Source organism: Bos taurus, chromosome 20, assembly GCF_002263795.3.
Source record: "Bos taurus isolate L1 Dominette 01449 registration number 42190680 breed Hereford chromosome 20, ARS-UCD2.0, whole genome shotgun sequence".
Lineage (NCBI taxonomy): Eukaryota > Metazoa > Chordata > Mammalia > Artiodactyla > Bovidae > Bos > Bos taurus.
The window spans coordinates 23,045,054-23,064,272 of record NC_037347.1 but is presented as its reverse complement, the minus strand read 5'-3'; the positions used below and the strand labels follow the sequence as shown (position 1 = coordinate 23,064,272).

At 43.2% G+C, this 19,219-nt stretch overlaps 1 protein-coding gene across 6 annotated transcripts in view; it reads right to left on the bottom strand.

Moving 5' to 3' along the window:
• ANKRD55 (ankyrin repeat domain 55) overlaps positions 1-19,219 on the bottom strand; it is a 110,348-nt gene that overhangs the window by 32,124 nt on the left and 59,005 nt on the right. For 4 of the 6 annotated variants that reach the window (XM_059878745.1, XM_024981313.2, XM_024981312.2 and 1 more), the window contains exon 7: positions 11,355-11,483. The exons of the other annotated variants lie outside the window; for them this stretch is intronic. In XM_059878745.1, the coding sequence (XP_059734728.1) occupies positions 11,355-11,483 (129 nt within the window). The remainder of the gene's footprint in view (positions 1-11,354; positions 11,484-19,219) is intronic. 6 annotated transcript variants of the gene reach the window in all.

Sequence of the window (19,219 nt, the reverse complement as noted above, 5' to 3'; positions counted from 1 at the left end):
TTCTCCAGGCAAGAAAATGGGTTGCCATTTCCTTCTCCAATACATGAAAGTGAAAAGTGAAAAGTGAAAGTGAAGTTGCTCAGTCATGTCCCACTCTTCTCGACCGCATCGACTACAGCCTACCAAGCTCCTCCGTCCATGGGATTTTCCATGCAAGAGTAGTGGAGTGGGGTGCCATTGCCTTCTCCCCTAGGAGGCATGAGGAGCAGTTTAAAGAAATGGGAGAGGTAAGCTGTAGTTCTGGGGGCCAGGAGCCAGGTCACATGCCAGACTCAGGGTCCCTGGGCTGAAAGGGAGTACTGAACTTTTTAAAAGCTGCAATTCTAATACACTCCAAATGCTGTTCAACAGCCATCTCATAACAAATTTTCCAAGTATGTAACATTTATTTTGGCATTCTTCCCACTTGATTATTTGACCCCAGGGTTGTGTTTTAGAACCTCTGAGTCAGTTTGCACAATTCCGTGGAACAGAACCCATTCATTTTGGCTTTTCCTCTTCCTTTCCCTCCCCTCTCCCTGTTTGCACCAAGAACTCTCCGGATATCCTGTGACTCAGCATGGCTTCTCAGAGAACCACTACACAGTGAACCCTGGAGTGCTTGCCCCCTGTACTGGGGACAGCTGCTGCATGGACCAGTTCTGAAAGCTCTTGCAGGAACAAAGGCTGAGGGCAGCAAAACTCTCAACTTTGAGCCCCAGGAAGAGTGCTGAGTGGTTTTTAAATGCTGTAACCATGGCCAGCTACATAATCTGTGGGGCCCAGGAAAAATGTGGAGCCCTCTGCTCACATGCCAGAGGAATGACGTGTTCCTTTCTTCTGTGGTATCTCTTTTGACCTGTCATGAAGATTTTTATTTGCTATTTAGTGTCACACTCGGTCCCTGGAGGAGGGCATGGCAGCTTACTCCTGGGTTGCCTGGAGAATCCCATGGACACAAGAGCCCGGTAGGCTACAGTCCTTAGGGTTGCAGAGTGGAACATTACTGAAGTGACTGAGCGGGCTCGCACTCACACTCCCTTGGGCTGGGCATCCTCCCCGTGAGTGCAAGCCCTCCCAGGTGCCCAGGGCTCTGGTTTGCCGTCGGGATCCTTTCTGAGTCTATCCCCAGAGCCCTGCCGGGGGACTGAGGACACACCCATAACCTAGTCCCTGCCTGCCAACTTTAGCCTTCCCTCCGTCTCACCTTCCCCTACATCTTATTCTCCCTCTGTCCTTCCTTTGTCTCACAATGACTTTTAAATAATTTGGATCAATGAGTTCAGTTCCACGGCATGCCTGTCATCAAAAGGTTGCTACAGTGAACACATCTAAGCTTTCATGCCTGCTTTATCAGCTTTTCTAAGATTCTTTCACCTAATGTTACTTAAACATATTTTGAGGTGTCTGACATATGTATATTTAAGACAATCAAGAAGCCCCTCTCCCCTTTTAAGAAGCACTAGCCACTGGAGAAGTAAAATAGAAGCAAAAAAGAGTGTCCACCCAATGAATTGATTTTGTTTACAGTTTCCTGGAAGAGTAAAGGAATTCAGCTTGCCAAAGTGTTTTAAACAGCAAAACAGCCTGTCACAGGTTCTCCTTCTGTGTGGGATGGAGCGTCAAGCACAGATGGAAAAAACAGAACCCGGATCTTACATACTGTCTTCCTCCCTCCTTGCCTGACCCATCCAGGAGCCATTTTGGAAGCAGCCAGCTTAGATGCGGGGTGGGGGTGGGCTGTAGTCTGGCACATCTGAGTGGGCCCCTTCTGACTTCCTGAGCAGACAGTCCCAGTCAGCATTTCCCTTGCGAGCTGGACTCTTACATGGCTTTTCTGGATAAGAGAAATTTCACCCGCTTACCCCTTTCCTCCCAAATGCCTTTGTCCTGAATCTTTCAGACAATTCCTTTGTCTCCAAATCCCACCCTCATTTACATCACCATTGTTTTTATAATAATATCCTCCCAAGAATAATGGTGATAGTGATGTTTACCGAGTGAATGTTCTGTGCCCAGCACGGCCTGTTCCCACTTGTTTAATCCTGACAACTCCGTGGCATGAGTAGCATAAGATAGGTGCTCTTATCATCCTCATATTATAGAGGAGAAATTGGAGGCACAGAGGGATTCTGTCTGCCAGTGAGTTGCTCGGTTGTGTCTGACTCTTTGTGACCCCAAGGACTGTAGCCTGCCAGGCTCCTCTGCCCATGGGATTTCCCAGTCTAGAGTACTGGAATGGGTTGCTGTTTCTTTCTCCAGGGCATCTTCCCAACCCAGGGATCGAACCCAGGTCTTCTGCATCACAGGCAGATTCATTGTCCAGTGTCACAGCCATGAGGTGGCAAGGCTGGGATTGACTGCAGAGCCCTGACACTTCACTGTTATACTATTTTGTCTTCAGTTAAAGAAATGGTTTATTTATTTGATCCTGCATGTTCACATGGGAGGAATTAAAGTGAAAACTGCTGTTGGTATCAGCAGCATCAGTAGCAGTGAAGTGTCTTACCAACTGAGACCTTCTCTCCACATTTGGTGCTTTAAAAGCCTCTCCTAGGACGGTTGCCATGGTGCATCCTCATAAGAATTTGAGAGAGCCCTAGAGGGGTCCCTAGGGCTTCCCTGGTGGCTCAGTGGTAAAGAATCTGCCTGCAATACAGGAGAAGCAGGAGACACGGGTTTGATCCCTGGGTCAAGAAGATTCCCTGGAGAAGGGCATGGCAACCCACTCCAGTATTTTTGCCTGGGAAATCTCATGAACAGAGGAGCCTGGCAGGTTATAGTCCATGGGGTTTCGGAAGAGTTGGACATGACTGAACAACTAAACAACAACAACAAAGAGAGGTCCCTAGTTTATGAATAGAGGCCCCGGCTCAGTGGTCTCCTGCCAACAACATTCTCTTCTTCGCAAACTGAGCTGAACCTCCATCAGGTGGAATCTCCAGGCCTGGGAAGCCTCGGTCACAGACACCAGGAAGCACCAGGAGAGAAGAAATGGGTGTTGCCCACAACGGGCCCTAGGAAAATTGGAGACTGAGTTTCCATTTGGTGGGAATATTTTTCAACAGGGTAAGAATATTGTATAGATCTTATTATGGAGCTCTAGGATTCTGCATTCGGAGAAGGCAATGGAACCCCACTCCAGTACTCTTGCCTGGAAAATCCCATGGATGGAGGAGCCTGGAAGGCTGCAGCCCATGGGGTTGCTGAGGGTCGGACACAACTAAGCGACTTCACTTTCACTTTTCACTTTCATGCATTGGAGAAGGAAATGGCAACCCACTCCAGTGTTCTTGCCTGGAGAATCCCAGGGATGGGGGAGCCTGGTGGGCTGCCGTCTATGGGGTCGCACAGAGTCGGACACGACTGAAGTGACTTAGCAGCGGTAGCAGCAGCAGGATTCTGCATTGGGTGGCCAAATGAGATTGTGGGTTTCTTTTTCTTTTATTGTGTTGTTTTTGTCTGTGGGTAATCCATGAAATTGCCTCCATGTAACCTAAAGGCTGCTGGGAACCACTGAGTCCTAGTCATTTTCTCTTTACACCTCATGAAGGAGAAGAACTCATAAGAAGCCTTGCCAAGAAGAAAGTTAGATTAACGTACAGGAATTTTGTTATCAGAGACTGATAAAAAACAAGATTTCAATATACTTATTGTAGACCCTTTTTATTCTAGTGACTTCCCGAGAAATCTTAGTGCAAGATTTAGGATTAGTTGTTTATTTGTTAACGTGTTGGGGAAATTAGTTCTACGGTGGGTTCTTCAGGAAGGGAACCCCGATCTCCGTCCTTCTCTTGGAAGTAGGAGTCTGTTTGTCACATGACAGTGACTGCACAAAGGAGAGGAAAGGGTTTTAGGTCATGTGGCCCTTTTAAAGGGCTAGGTGGTTTTGTGCTGTGAGAAGAACGCTGGCCCTTAAGTTCATCTGGAGCCAAAATGTGTTAGACTGGAATGGAGCTGGAGGGGAAAACCTACTAGCTTGTGAACCAATAGACTGTGAACACATGAGAGTTGAGGGTTTGTGGCTGACTAGAAGGGAAGTGAAGTGAAAGTCGCTTAGTTGTGTCCAACTCTTTGCAACCCCCATGGACTACACAGTCCATGGAATTTTCTAGGTCAGAATACTGAAGTGGGTAGACTTTCCCTTCTCCAGGGGATCTTCCCAACCCAGGGTTCAAACCCAGGTCTACCACATTGCAGGCAGAATCTTTACCAGCCGAGCCACAAAAGAAGCCCAAGAATACTGGAGTGGGTAGCCTATCCCTTCTCCAGCAGATCTTCCCGACCCAGGAATTGAACTGAGGTCTCCTGCATTGCAGGTGGATTCTTTACCAACTGAGCTATCAGAGAAGCCTGACTAGAAGAGAAAGGTGCCCAATATCGTAGCTTGGAGTCAGGACCCTCTTCATAGTTAGCCCGTTTGGACCCAGGCTTTCTGCTTGGCCTGATACCAGAGTCTTCTGTATCCCAAAACTTGGGGCTGACCCCCCTGGAGGGCTACTGTAAGATAGAAATGGTGGGGGAGAGGCAATGAGGAACTGTGACCCTCAGCTGCTGAACTACATCATTTCACAGGTGTTCTAATGATTAATATGGAAAACACCCCCACGAAACCTCCTTCCTTGCTGTGGTCATGTGTAGAAACACTGTCTTTCTGCTGAAATGGAGCCTAATAAAGAGTAACTTGTAATAAATATTGGCTGAACATAGCATAAATAAATAAATAAAACAAGCCTTACAAACTATGGGCAAAGCCAAACTAGAATTACACCCGTTCTTTTCTTAGCTTTCCTCTCTTTTTCTCACTGTCTCCCACCTTTCACTATCTTTTCACTTCTTTCTTTACTTGTGTTTACTCCTAGGTGAGTTCCTATTTTTCGGCTGTCTACCCATCTCCTTCCCTCTCTGCAGCCAAGCCCTGGGGAGCTGACACATGCAGGTCACTTTAATTTAGGCTATCCTTTAAGATAATTCCATCTTTGCTTCCAAGGTACTGGGAGTTGATTTAGTAAATTTGACTTTCTCTTTGATTATTCTGGGCTTATGTCCTTTAATCAAGCACTGGGAGTTGTGTGGTCTGGGCACCTGTGGGTGTAGGCTGAGCCTGGACAATGGTAACCTCCCTGTGCACTGGTTTTCCACGTGTGAACAGAGGGGTTGCATTAAATGACTTTGTGTGGTCCCTCCCAGCTCTAAGGTTCTTTCATCTATGGTCTGGATCCACTGGCCTATGACATTTATAATTATCCTTTGGCACTCTGAATATATTTAAAGTATATTTATAGAATTTTGACACAATTCAAACAGTGATCACATATCTTGGCCACCACAGGAAGGAGGAGAATTTCATGCTGGACCAAATCAGTCTCAGACACTGGTGGCTTCATGGTTACATTCCAGAGCTCCAGGGGTGTGTGTATAATTTCCTTAATCACATACTGAATGAACAAACATGAAATAGTTGCTTTACATTAGGGCAGTTCTTTTCTTTCTACCCACCCTTGAAAAATGCACTGCAAGAAGAGTACCTACTGAGGAAGCTTCTAAATACATTAGCTAGGATTAGGAGGAAGGAGCTAGAGGTGAGATTTGAGGGGCAGTAGATACTTGGCCCTCTCGCTGACCTGTCATCATAGTTATCCTAGATTACATATCATTAGGAAAAACTCCTTGATACTAAGGCAATGCATTCCTGGAGGTCTCGATTAAGCTGAAAATGGTATATCACAGAAAGAACCCAATAAAGCACTAATTCCAATTCCAGTGGCTTTCAATGGATAAGCTTGTTGAACTGAATTCAGTGAAAACTTTTTTGGTATTCACAAAGATTCACAAAGGTCTGTTTTGGGTCTTGAGAGACATCTGGATGAGTAAGGCATGTTTACTTAAGCATGTGGTCTAGAAGAGGAGATGTAGGCAACCCACTGATAGTAACGCCAGCAATAGAAGGAAGGAAGTACTAGACAGAGGGGAAAATTCTAAAAGGGAGTTCAGCAACGAGGGTAAACTTAGTTGAGCCTTGAGAAATAAGGAGGAACAAGTATAAATTCTGCAGTTAGAAGGGATCAGACAGGGAAGGCAAGAAGAAAAAAGTATTGGGACTTTCTTGATGGTCCAGTGGTTAAGAATCTGCCTTCTAATGCAGGGGATTCGGGTTTAATCCCTGACTGAGGAACTAAGATCCCACATGTGGTGGGGCAAATTAACCTTTGAGCCTCAACTGCTGAGCCAGAACACCATAAAGAAAGATTCTGCATACCACAGCTAAGACCTGATACGGCCAAATAAATCAATAAGATTGCTGTTAAGTATATACCATTTAAAGTAGAAAGAAATGTTTCACCAAAGGGGAAGAGGATGACCAAGTCCGGAAGGTTGGATGAATCTTTCTCATGTATTGAGGGGATTATCAATATTCTAGTATGATTGGATTAATGTCTATACAGATTGAAGAGGAAAGGCAGGGAGTAGGGTGGGGTGGGGAGTGGTTGTTCACAGCAGTCAGTGGAAATCAAAGAGTTTGCTCTTTACCAAAAAACAGCACTTGCTGCAGGTTTTTAAGCCAAGAACCAAGGGTGACCATAATTGTTTTGGTGCGGTAACGGTTATGTGAGTACATTCCTTTGTGATTTGTAGAAAGAGCACCTGGCGGTAATGTGAGAATAGAGTAGAGAAAGAAAGCGCTGAAGTAGAAATACAGAGACTGAAACTGTTCCCGTGAGAGATAGGGGAGGCTTGACCTAAGGCAGTGATGGTGGGTGTACTTCATCATCTCCATTTGTTCTTCCTGGTCAACTCCCTTTTTTCAACCTGCTCTCAGCATGTATGAGTTGCATTAAATGGGCTCCTTGGCCCTTTGGCTTCTAGTTGGGATTGTCCAGTGAGTGGCACTGACAGGAGATGGACAGAGGAGGAAATAGTGACTGGGGCATTTATCGTCCAGTTCTCTCCCTGCTAGATCACAAGTTGATTATTCCATCCAGGGTTACAGTTTCTGTCCTGGGCCCTCTCCTACAGCTACAACTTTTGCTGTGTCTTAGTAACCTCTCCCTTCCAGGCTCTGTTAGGCCTAGATTCCCTAATGGCAACCTGTGGTTGTGTGTAAATAGCCTTTTTATGAATCTATGCTCAATTAATCCCATCCAAGTGGGCTGCTTCGTGCTAGGACCCTGATCTATACAGTGGGAATAGAAAAGAGGCAACTGGGAGACCTGAGGTGTGGAAGGAAGAGGTCTTGACAACCACCTGGACGTGAATGATGATAAGGAAGGAGTGTTCATGGGCCACCTGGAGGCCTTTGTCTTGGACTGCTGGGAGGATGGAAATGTGATGGGAAGGAGAGACTGTGGATTCAGTTTGAATGCGTTGACTTTGACACATCCATGGGAAATGATGGGAAGATGCCTGGTAGAGCTGGAAATGTGAGCCTAGTGTCAAGAGAGAGGTCAGTGCTGGATTTTGACCTGAGAAAATTCTGAGTAGATTGGTAGTTGAAGTCGTTGGAACCGATGGACTTTCTGAGGAAAAGAGAATGAAAAAAAGATCTATGATTTCTGCAGTGTTGAGGAGTGAGAGGGAGATGAAGCTGAGAGAGACCTGTGTAGACTCCTGATAAGTGAGTCCCATCACAAACAGGTGGGAACATTCCCTGAAGCGACTGAGATTTCATCAGGGCAGACTGGATGCAGACAGGGACAGGGTTCTGCTCAGTGTTAGCCCAGAGAGAGCCAAGCAGTGGAGTCTCCTGGGCAGATGGGGAAGGTGAATGAGGGCAATGGGCCCACAGGAGGGACCTGAGAAATGAGGGCAGAAGTCAAACATTCTGGGAGTGCCCGCTTGCAAGACAGTGTTAGTTTTTCTGTTGTGTCTGACTCTTTGAGATCCCATGGACTGTAGCCCACCAGGCTCCTCTGTCCATGGGGATTCTCCAGGCCAGAACACTGGAGTGGGTTGCTATTTCATTCTCCAGGGGATCTTCCAGAGCCAGGGACTGAACCCATACCTCTTATGTTTCCTGTATTGGCAGGCGGGTTCTTTACCACTAGCACCACCTGGGAAGGCCTTACTTTCCGGGCCCAGTGTTTCAAATCTTTACTGCTTTGATTACCTGGGTCAAATACAGGGGCTTTATTAACCCAAAGTACTGTCACTTTAAGTATTGTCTCATATAGTCACAGAGAAAAGCCCTAAGTTCAAATGAAAGGAATAAATGACAACAACAACAGGAAATAGACCTATTCATATGGAAAAACTTCAAGAGGAGCAGAGTGCTGTCCCCATGGTATAAATGAAGAGGATGGCTAAAGGAGGCACGTGTAATCCTGGTTTTGGCTGACATTTGGAATTACCCTTGGTCTTCTCTGAAGAGTAAAGGTCAAAGCACATCACTTCTGAATTTTAGTACTAACCACAGGGAGTGAGAGGGTGCATGGTTCCTCCAGAGTAAGATTCTAAATCTTTTGGAGTCTGGTTACAGATCCTCATTGAAGAGTTGAAGAAATAGTGGACACCTTCCTCAGAAAAACGTATGCTAACATCCTCACAGACCCACCCATGCAATATCACATGTGATTATGGGCGTCCTAGAAGGGATCTGTCATGTTAATCTCTCCCCCTTCCCATGCCACATACAAAGTAGGTGCTCGCTAAGCATTTATTAAGTTAATGAGTATGAACATGTGTGAGGCATTATAGTTAGTTTACAAAATCACAGGTCAGAATGCAAATATCTTAGGTAGGAGTAGCTAAGAGGAAATGGCAACCCACTCCAGTGATCTTGCCTGGAGAATCCCAGGGACGGGGGAGCCTGGTGGACTGCCGTCTATGGGGTCGCACAGAGTCGGACATGACTGAAGCAACTTAGCAGCAGCAGCAGCAAGATATGAATTCATTTATCATAGTGGTTTTCAACCCTAGCTGGGCATTACAAGCTCCTAGAGGAAGGGATAAACGTTACAAAAATATTAACACCTGGGTTGCACCCCAAAATAATTGACTGAAAATAGGTGTGGGGCTTGAGTATCAGTATTGCTTAAAAGCTCTTCAGTTGATTCTAATGTGCAAGTGAAGTGAAGTGAAGTCGCTCAGTTGTGTCCAACTCTTTGCGACTCCATGGACTGTAGCCTACCAGGCTCCTCTGTCCATGGGATTTTCCAGGCAGTAGTACTGGAGTGGGTTGCCATTTCCTTCTCCAGGGCATCTTCCCGACCCAGGGATCGAACCCGGGTCTCCTGCATTGCAGACAGATGATTTACCCTCTGAGCCATCAGGGAGGTCCTAATGTGCAGGTAAGTTCTAATGTGCAGGCAGGATTAAAATCAATATAGCAGATAAAAACCACACCATTTAGTAGAGAGAAAGATTATGTAGATAGTATGTTAACTAAGCTTTCATAGAGGAAATTGGGAACCGTAATAAAAACTATAATCTCTTCCAGTTACATAGAATGTTACATATCACTTCATGTGCACAGTCTCATTCATACCCCAAAGATACACCAATAGTTAAGCCAAGCAGGCATTGGTGACTTTTCTCAGAACAAATCCGGTTCTGTTAACGCAAACTCAGATCCTCTGAGCTGAGGACATTTTTCTTTTGATTTTGCAAAATTGCCTCTTGGAGGATAAAAACAGGGGTTCCCACCCACAAAGAGCCCAACTCATTAGATCTGGAGTGGGGTCTGGGAATTTGTCATTTTACAAGCACTGCTGATTCAATTGCAAGCCTGCATCCCAAGCAGTAGCTCTAAACTGTGGGTGCAGTGGATGAAGGTGGAGCAGAGGCGGCGTACAGGTAAGAATTCCTTGGGGAGATTTTGTTAAATGCACGTACAGGAGCCCCATCCTAGATCGATGGAATCAGAGAACAGGGGTGATGAGAGTGAAGATACAGAAAATGCTTGATTCCGATACCAAACGTCACCCCAGCTGAGAACCAACACACGTGGGATGTTTCTTGCTTGCCCAGCCATATTGCCCTGGGGCCACTGCTGCAGTGGTGACCCCTGGCCAGAGGACTGGGTGCTGGACAGGGACTGGCATGGGGGGGCGAGGCAGCTGATTAAATACTGAAAGTATGTAGGAGGGTGCTAAGGGCAGGTGGGATGACAAAAACAAGCTTTGTTCATTTCAGAGTTTTGCCAGGGCTGGCCCTGCTACAGAGTAACTGAAGCCAAGCTTGCAAGAACAAAAACAGAGTAGTTTCCAAATCACTTCTATTTCCCCTTGATCTCAGGCCCACATGTCAACCCTGAAAGTGCCAGGTGCCCTTCTCTGCCATGTGTGGCACGTGAAAACACCTAAGTGAAACTACTGTCAGGGCGCATAGAATCAGGGGCATGCTGACTGCAGTTCAGCAGGGGTCCCTTTATAGGGCTGATGGAAATAAACAGTGGGGATGTCTACATCAGGCATCAAAAGACAGAAGAGGCTGGCAGTTTTGTTCAAAGGATGCATAGTACTGCTCTCAAGGACAGAAGAGATAACTCTTAATCAATCCCTTTGAAAGATTTCCCTAGACAACACCTCAATAAATGTTACTAATGGTCATTCTTTCACCTCAGTCTCAGTTTTCCTCTCTTTGGGCTGTAGATTTATGTTTTCTCCAGTTATATGTACTGATACAGACTCCCTTTTGGGATAGCGAGGTAGGGTGCCATGAGCCTCTGTTTTCAGGATTCAGAGTAGAACTCAGGGTCACCTGGAATTATTCTGCTTCAGAGGATTTGGAAAGAAGAAGAGATTCATGGTCCAAAGACTCTGAAGGGACTTCCTAGTAATTCTTCGAAGAATTATCATGGAGCACTGTGAGCCCTCAGCAAGCACTGCTGGAGAGAGTGAGGTATGTATATATGTGTATGTGTGTGTGTAATAGCCAAGGTGGGCACTGCCTGATATTCTGTGACTCCTCCTCCTCTTTACCTTAGTAGGATGTCTTCTCAGCAACTGATGTACCCAAATGCTCCAAAGTGACCGATCTGCTGTTGTCCCTCTGGGTATGGATGGAGGGAGGAGGGCAGCATGTATGTATCTTGCTTGCTCTGTCATACGTATAAGTGAAGTGAAGTGAAAGTCAGTCAGTCGTGTCCAACTCATTGCAACCCCATGGATTATATGGTCCATGGAATTCTCCAGGCCAGAATATTGGAGTGGGTAGCCTTTCCTTTCTCCAGGGGATCTTCCCAACCCAGGGATCAAACCCAGGTCTCCCGAATTGCAGGAAGATTCCTTACCAGCTGAGCCACAAGGGAAGTCCTTCATACATACAAAGCCCACATCAATGCTGGGACTGTGCCTTACCAGTCTGACCTACTCAGAACTATTAACATTGCTTTACACCATTTACACTTGAGACAAGCCCACTGGCTAGTTTCTCACCTGGACTGCCCAGTGGAGAGCTGTTTTAAAGTCTTTATCCACAAGGGTGGGGTCTGCCCCCTTCTTCAGCAGCATTTGGGTGTGCTGAGGCCGGTTGTGGAAAGCTGCCCAGTGGAGTGCTGTCATCCCCTGCAAAACCACAGTCAGAGGGGCCGAGATGAGCACAGGCTATTAGGAAGGAAAGTGGAGTACTTTCTCCCCAGGCCCAAAGGCATCACCAGATGCGTTGGTTGCTGTCTGTCAGTTCACTTGTTCCTTAAATCATTCATTCAACTGATACTCCTTGGGTTCCTGCTTGATGTCAGGCAAACAGGTGTCAAGGATACTATAGGGAATAAGATCAATGAGATCCATGTCCTCGTGGGAACTCCACTGTGGTAGAGGAAGATAGATAATAAATGCAAATAATAACACAAACAAGCCAAAGGATTTTCAGGATTGTTGAATGCTATAAAGAATGCACCTGGGGTGCCATGACAGAGTAACCACCCCGGAGGTAGGGACTGTTCTACATGGGCCTCTGGGAGTCGAGGTAAACTGAAGGTAGAAACCAGCGAGCAAGTCACAGAGGCAGACACTTGTGATCAGAGTACGCTGGGATGCCATCTCCCACCACCAGACCAGAACACTGTCTGTTTACTAAAGTATCCCCAGAGACTGACCCAGGCTAGATGAAAAGCAGTTGGATGGATGAATGAATGAATAGGGAGAGGAGGAGAGCCATGCGAGATGCAGCTGGAGAAAGAGGCACGGCTGATCCTTGGAGCATGGGATGGGCAATAACCTATATAAGGCATTTGGATTTTATTCTGAAGTCAATAGAAAGACAGGAAGGATTTTAAGCAGGTGTTAACATGACCTGATTTACACTGTTTAGAAGAAATCACTCCGTGGCAGCCTGGAAATCAGATCTGGATGAGCCAATCTGGTGAATTCCACCTTCTTTCCTAGCTTAAGCTCACATGTTAGGTATGGTTTCATAATAAAATGAACTTCTGCTGGGAAACATTTGCCAAAAAGAACCAGTAGTATTTGAGAGTGGACTATGAAAAGATGGCCTCTTCTCACTGCATATAGCTCACAATTACATGAAATATATCTGAGATGATTCTAGATTAAGATGCCTGGTAAAGGGAGCAAAGGAAGTGGACAGCTTTCTCTTTTTGCAGTTGTTTCTGCATATAACACAGTGTTACCACCTTGGCCTTCTCTGCCTATCCAAGATGAGCTGAGTGGAGGAGACGGGCTGCAGCCTTGCTAGAAGGGCAGAGCTATTATTATTCCAGATAATACATTAATAATGTTCCAGATAATACATTCCCTGGAGAATTGAATGGCAACCCACTCCAGTATTCTTGCCTGGAGAATCCCATGGACAGAGGAGCCTGGCAGTCTATAGTCCATGGGGTCACAAAGAGTCAGACACGACTGAGTGACTGACACACAGATAATACATGAATATGTATTGCTCTAGAGTTGGTGATGGACAGGGAGGCCTGGCATGCTGCGATTCATGGGGTTGCAAAGAGTCGGACATGATTGAGCGACTGAACTGAACTGAACTGAGAGAGCTTTATGAGTTCTTCTGTATATCATCTCAATCCTCCAAATAAGCTTTTGGATTAAATATTGTGGTGAAGTCTGTTGTACTCACCAAATTCTATTTCCTCTTACTCCAGGGCACATACTCAGTCTACATGCCCCAATTTCCCGGCAGATAGGTGCGGCCATGAGACTGAGTCCTGACCATTGCCGTGTGAATAGAAAGGATGGAAGAATGGAAGCCCCCACTCCTCCAAGGCCTGCCTAGAAAATAAAAACTGTGTAGTCTTTTATATATTTTCTTTCCTCACCTGGCAACTGAATAGAGGGGAGGCTAAGTCTCAAGAAGATGCTGGAATCAAGTGATCAAAAAGTCCAGGACCCTGGTTGATGAGGCAGGACAGGGTCACCTCATCAACCAGCACTGAACAATGAAGCGAGCAGGAAAAAGCTTTTATTATGTCGGACACTGAGGTTTCGAGCTTTTGCTACAGCAGTTGGTCAACTCTGAGAGGTGTCACTGTCCTTCCCATTTTATGCAAGAGGAAGTTGAGTTCTAGGGAAGTTCTCAAGCCTGTGACTGAGCACAAAACTGAATCTAGGGTTTGAGGTTTGTGGGGCAGTGAGATTAGAATGTAAGTCCCCTTGACCAGTTCCACATTCTAAATCATTACATTATGGCCTGCTTTCCAGTTTCAAGTGTCATATAAAACTGAGCCTCCAGATACTCTTAAAGATATTTCAAGAAATATGGAAAATAATGACCGTCTAACAACAGTGGAACTTCTTGTTCTTATTCCTGCAGCTGAATATTTACTTGGGGTTCAGAATAGCTCAAAGCATTTCAGTGGGTCTTTATTTTTAATTTGGCCCTCTGGAATTAGAAATTTGGACTCCAGGGAATCAGATTCTTTTTATTGTGCAGTGATTACCCCTTTCCCAGATCTGAGTACGGTTTGCTTTAGAATCATGGGCTTCATTATAAAGTGCCACCAGCTCCAAGACTACAGACATCAGAGACGATTCTGAGTTACTGGAGTATAAGCTCATGAAGGCAGGGCCCTTTTCCGCCCTGGAACCTAGAACGGTGCCAGGCATATTGTAAACGCTCAGCAAAAGCTTATTAAATGAATGAGCGACTTCTTATTCTTCGTGACAGATTTTTTTGCTTTTGTAAAATTTGGCTTTGCTTTCTAAAATCATTCACACAAGAAAGACAGAACATGACTTCGTTATAGAAAATGAACTTGTCTGCTATAATCATTGTTATCAACTGTTCAGTTGAAACCTGTTGAAACCTGTTAGAATTCTTGATGAGTCCTCCAAATGAGGTAGATGGCAATCACTATATGCAGAGAGACTGATTTAGCCAGGTGAGAATTCGGCATGAAATTGTGAATTAATTTAATCCTTGTTAGGACACTGTTAATCCTTGTCTCCTAAAGAGTTTCTAGGCTTTAAGAGTTTTTCTCTTAAAGCAACCACCACCCGTCCTTAACTCCCTGTTGAAAAACCAAACAACAACAACAAAAATGAAAACAAAAAAACATCAGCTCCTGCATATTTTAAAAACCAGTGCAAAGGGCTACTACTATTTTTCATATACCTACTTGTGCCAAGTTCATTCACTTCATTGAATCTTTACAACGATCCTGAGAGACAGGTATTTTTAGACTCATTTTACAGGTGAGGAAACTGAAACACAGGGTAAATGATTTCCCTAAGGTCACTGACTGGGTATAAGACAGGCTGGGATTCAAATTGCGGTCCCTCCCACTCTGGAGGAAATTGCTTGTTCCACACATCAAGCTAGTAGATTTCATTTTGGAAATGAGCTCAGATACTGGAAAATTTTTTTTCTTTGTGATTTTAGCTGGATTTGGGATCTTCTCACTTTTTAGAATGGTGATTCTCAAGCATAAGGGTTGCCACCCTGTATTATTATTTATTTCATTTGGCATCACTTCTAGTTTTCTTCTGAAAGTGCAGCTGGCAAATATTTAGTTTAGTAAGCTATTAAAATATATATACATATATATATATATAATCCCTCCCACCCATCCTCTACCTTGGAATTTGGGATCAGTGTTATAAATCGCTGTTGATCCTCTGAGTGGCCCCAAGTCAAGACCTGAATTACTCAATTAGTCTCTAAATAATAATCCATTATAATATATAATATAAATATGTTGTATATTTATCTTACAATACAAACAGCCTTCAAACATTCATTCAAGTCAAGAGAAATTTCCTGTTGCTATTGTTTTCAGTTGGGCTAATGAGAAATAAAAATACACCCTCTTAGAGTTAGTAATATGAAAACCAAAACTTTCAAAATCAGCTCAAATGCAACTCTTTGTATTGCACAACACACTTTGTTCAGGAACTGTTTTCTACAACTGTGTCCTCCTCCTTTCAGCTTTTTTAACACTGCTAGCACATCCTAGTCGTGTTATGTTAAGACTGGTGGCCATTTAAGGGGCAGACTTCCAGCTTGGCAATTTGTGTCTGCCCTGAGCTGTGACAAGAATTAAGATTTAGCTGTGATGCACTTTAATGGCAGAGGCTGTGGCTTATTCACTACTGATATACCCAAGAACATGGTATGTATTTGAGAAACGTTCACAGGAAGAGTTAATCAGTGAATCGCAGGTTATCCAGGTTCCCTTGGATTCACAGGGAGTATAAAACACCAGAGTCTGCTGAATGCAAGCCAGCCACCTGTGTCTAAAGTGTGACGCCCCACATTGAGGACCCAACTGGGCCTTCAAAGAATCTGAGAGCTGAAAGTCTAGGAGTCTCTGGAAGATATGTTGCAACACATACCCAGATGGCCCTGGTGACAGTAGAATTCTACTTCTTTGAAAAAGAAGGTATGCTGGCTCTGAGTGAAGAGTAACTTACATTCATTTAAGAACATAGCTCTCTAGAAAGTTTTGGAGGGAGATGTTAAGTTTTGGTTGACTTAGGAGCCATTTCGAGATTGTTGATAGAAACAGCTGTGTGTGATAGCTGTTGTGTGCATGGCAGGCTGGCTTTGGAACACACTCTGGTGCACATGAGTAATTCTGTGCCTTGAGCCTGTGCCACCAACATTTCAGTTAAGGGCTTTTAAGTCCTATCGTCTTCTCAGAACTTCTTTCTTTTTTTCCAAAACCACTGTAACTTTTGTGCTTTATGAAGCAGAAATCTGATTCAGTGTTCAGTCGTTTTCTGTTTCAGAACTGCACTTTTAGACCAGCTCCTGCAGATGCTAAAAGGCACAGAGACAGAAACGTGTGATGTGGCTGGCTGCTTCGTTCATCCCGCATCTTGGTGCACCAGGCGATAGAATTCTAGCAGGTGTTTGCGAGATCAGCAAAACAATTCTAGGTCATTTGAAGGATCTAGAAGTTCACAGGAGTCCAGTTTAGCTCTGTGTGACATTTTTATATTCACATACTATTAATTTTGTGACTACCCCTCACAAAAGTTACAGAGGGTCTTCTGTGCACAAAAAAATGGAATAAAGGATATAATTTAAAAGAGTCTAAAAGAAATTCTAAAACAAGATAAGAAATGCAGTAATGAAAGCCATTTTCTTCAAATTTATGTGGGTAAAAACTTACAATTATAGATCACAAAGATTAGTAAGGCATTAGCAAAAAAAGCTTGCATGTAGATATTGCAAATTTCTTCTTTAAAATATTTTGGTATCTGTTTTTCAATATAATTTTTTGTAATGCTATGTATTTTATATTATGTAACTTCAAACATTTTTCTGAGAAGGGATCCACAGCCTTCTCCAGTATGCCAGATGTGTCCATGTCGTGAAAATGGACAAGGACTCCTGCCCTAAAATCTACATTTTTGAAGCTCTCAAATGATATAAAATCTTATTTTTTTGAGAGTAGATTTGGAAATAATTAAAAGTCACAGGGAGTCAAATCTGGTAAATAAAATGAGTCATTCATTGAGTTGAGTCAACACAACAAAGAGGGAAAGGACAATAAAATAAAATCATATGCCTATTTCTTGAATTTAATAATTTAATTCTTTATCTAAATATGTATTTTAGGGGCACTCTACTATGTGCAAGTTACTGAACTAGATTCTAGGGATATAGAGATAAAAAAATACATGATCTGCCTCTAGGACCTTATGGGGAAAGGAGGGTCTGAGGAGAGAGGAAGTGAGAGCTCCTAAGTAGCACGGGACTCTTATTTGTTAAGGTGTTCATTTTTAGAATAAAAATTCTGGTGCATTAAATTTTTTTGACTTTATTATTTTACTTTCTGCCAGCTGTAGAGCAAAAAGATTTCTAAAATCAGGGGCTGTTTCTATTGATTTTGCCTTTTTTAACAAACAGTCCTTGCTTGTGCTTGAATCTTGGGAATGTTGTAATTAGATTTTATTGCTAAGAATTATATCCAAAGATTCACATCTGTTTTTGCAACTTGGATTTATTTTCTGTGAGTGCTATTGTAATGTAAGTTTGGACTGTCAGGCCACTCATAAAAATCTACTTATACCAGAATGTGCATTAATATAGGATCAACTATCTATTTTAAATACCATGCATCACAATGCTTTTCTGGATAAACGCATTCAAAATTCTAATGCAGATGCCAATATTTTATAGTCCCTCTTCATGGGGTGCTCTTCCTGCCAGAGCTAAAACGAAAGCAGGAGAGGTTAGATTCCAGGAATTTAGCAACTTAATTCTCTGTGGCTGCAACAGACAAGCCCCTCTCTTTGTCAGAGATTCCCCTGAGGTCCCAAAGAACAAAGGCACAGGACATCTGGCCATCTGACCCAGGGTGCCTTTCCCACAGTGTTAAATCCTGCAGTGTGGATAGCTTCCAAACAAGTCACTTTATAATTAAGCAGTGTGGTTAATGAAACAAGAAAAACAAATAGATCGTTGGAATAAGAACAGAGTTCAGAAATGAAACCACATATTAAAAAAAAAAATCTCGTAACAAACTAAAAGAAAATTTAGCATGATGTAGTTATGTCCCTAGGGGTAGGAAAGACCTTTAAAAAGGATACCAAAAACAAAAACAATAATGGACAAGAACGATCATCTTGATTATATCATATTTTAAAATTTCTGTAGAGGAAAAGACATCACAAACAGTTCTAAAATAAAGAATAGACTATGAAAAAGCATTTGCAATTCAATAGCAGACAAAGGATTGGTCGGAATATAAAATAAACTCCTATGGGAACTTCCTTGGCAGTCCAAAGGTTAAGACTCTGCACTTCCACTGCAGAGGGTACAGGTTTGATCCCTGGTCGGGAAACTAAGATCCTGAAAACCGTGTGGTGTGGTCAAAAAAAAAAAAAAAAAATACTCCTATGAATATGTAAGAAAAGGTGAATGGACAAAGGATCTAAATAAACAGGCAATTCACAGAAGATCTAAAAATGCCCACTGTACCTATGAAATTATGCTCGTTTTCATTGGCTATTAGGGAAATGCAAATTAAAACAATAATAAGAAAATCCAACAACAAGAAAACGGTGGTAAGCACGTTTTACACTATGAGTGGAGCTATAAATTGATGCAGTTGTTTTGAAGAACAACCACGCATGCATACTAAAAATTGAAATAGGGAACCCTCGTACGCTGGTGGTGGGACTGTAAATTGGTGCAGCTACTACAGAAAACAGTATGGAGGGTCCTTAAAAAACTAATAATAGAACTACCATATGATCCAGTAGCTCCATTCCTGGGTATATATATCCAGAAAAAACGAAAACACTTATTTGAAATGACACATGCACCCCAATGTTCATAGCAGTATTTTTTTACAATAGCCAAGACATGGAAGCAATGAGTTCCTATCAATAGATGACTGGATTAAGAAGATGTGGTAATACATACAAAAGATTGAGAAAGCATGTATATACATACTATATATATACACAAAAGAACAATTACCTGGGGGCCAAGGTGGTAGGGTGGAAGTAATCAAGGACTTCTAGTATTGTAATATTTAACTTTTTAAGAAGCAAATGTGTTCATGTATTACTTATTCAAGTAAAAACTAATAGTACAAAAAATGTTTCAAGTCACTGAGCTCAGAACAGGATAGCCTCTAGAGTGACAGTCATCTCTGATATAAAGTGGTACATATTATGTTTTGTTTTACATGAGCAATTAGAGGATGGCTGCAGAAAACATTTTTTTTTTTTCCTTCTCTCCCCCTCTCCATTCTTTAGTTTCAGTTAACAGTCTGTCTCAATTAAGTTAGATTTCTGTTAATTGATCATTTAATCTTTAAGCATTATTATGACAAGCTTGGGAGTCCTTTAGTTATTCTTGGGAAATAATTTTA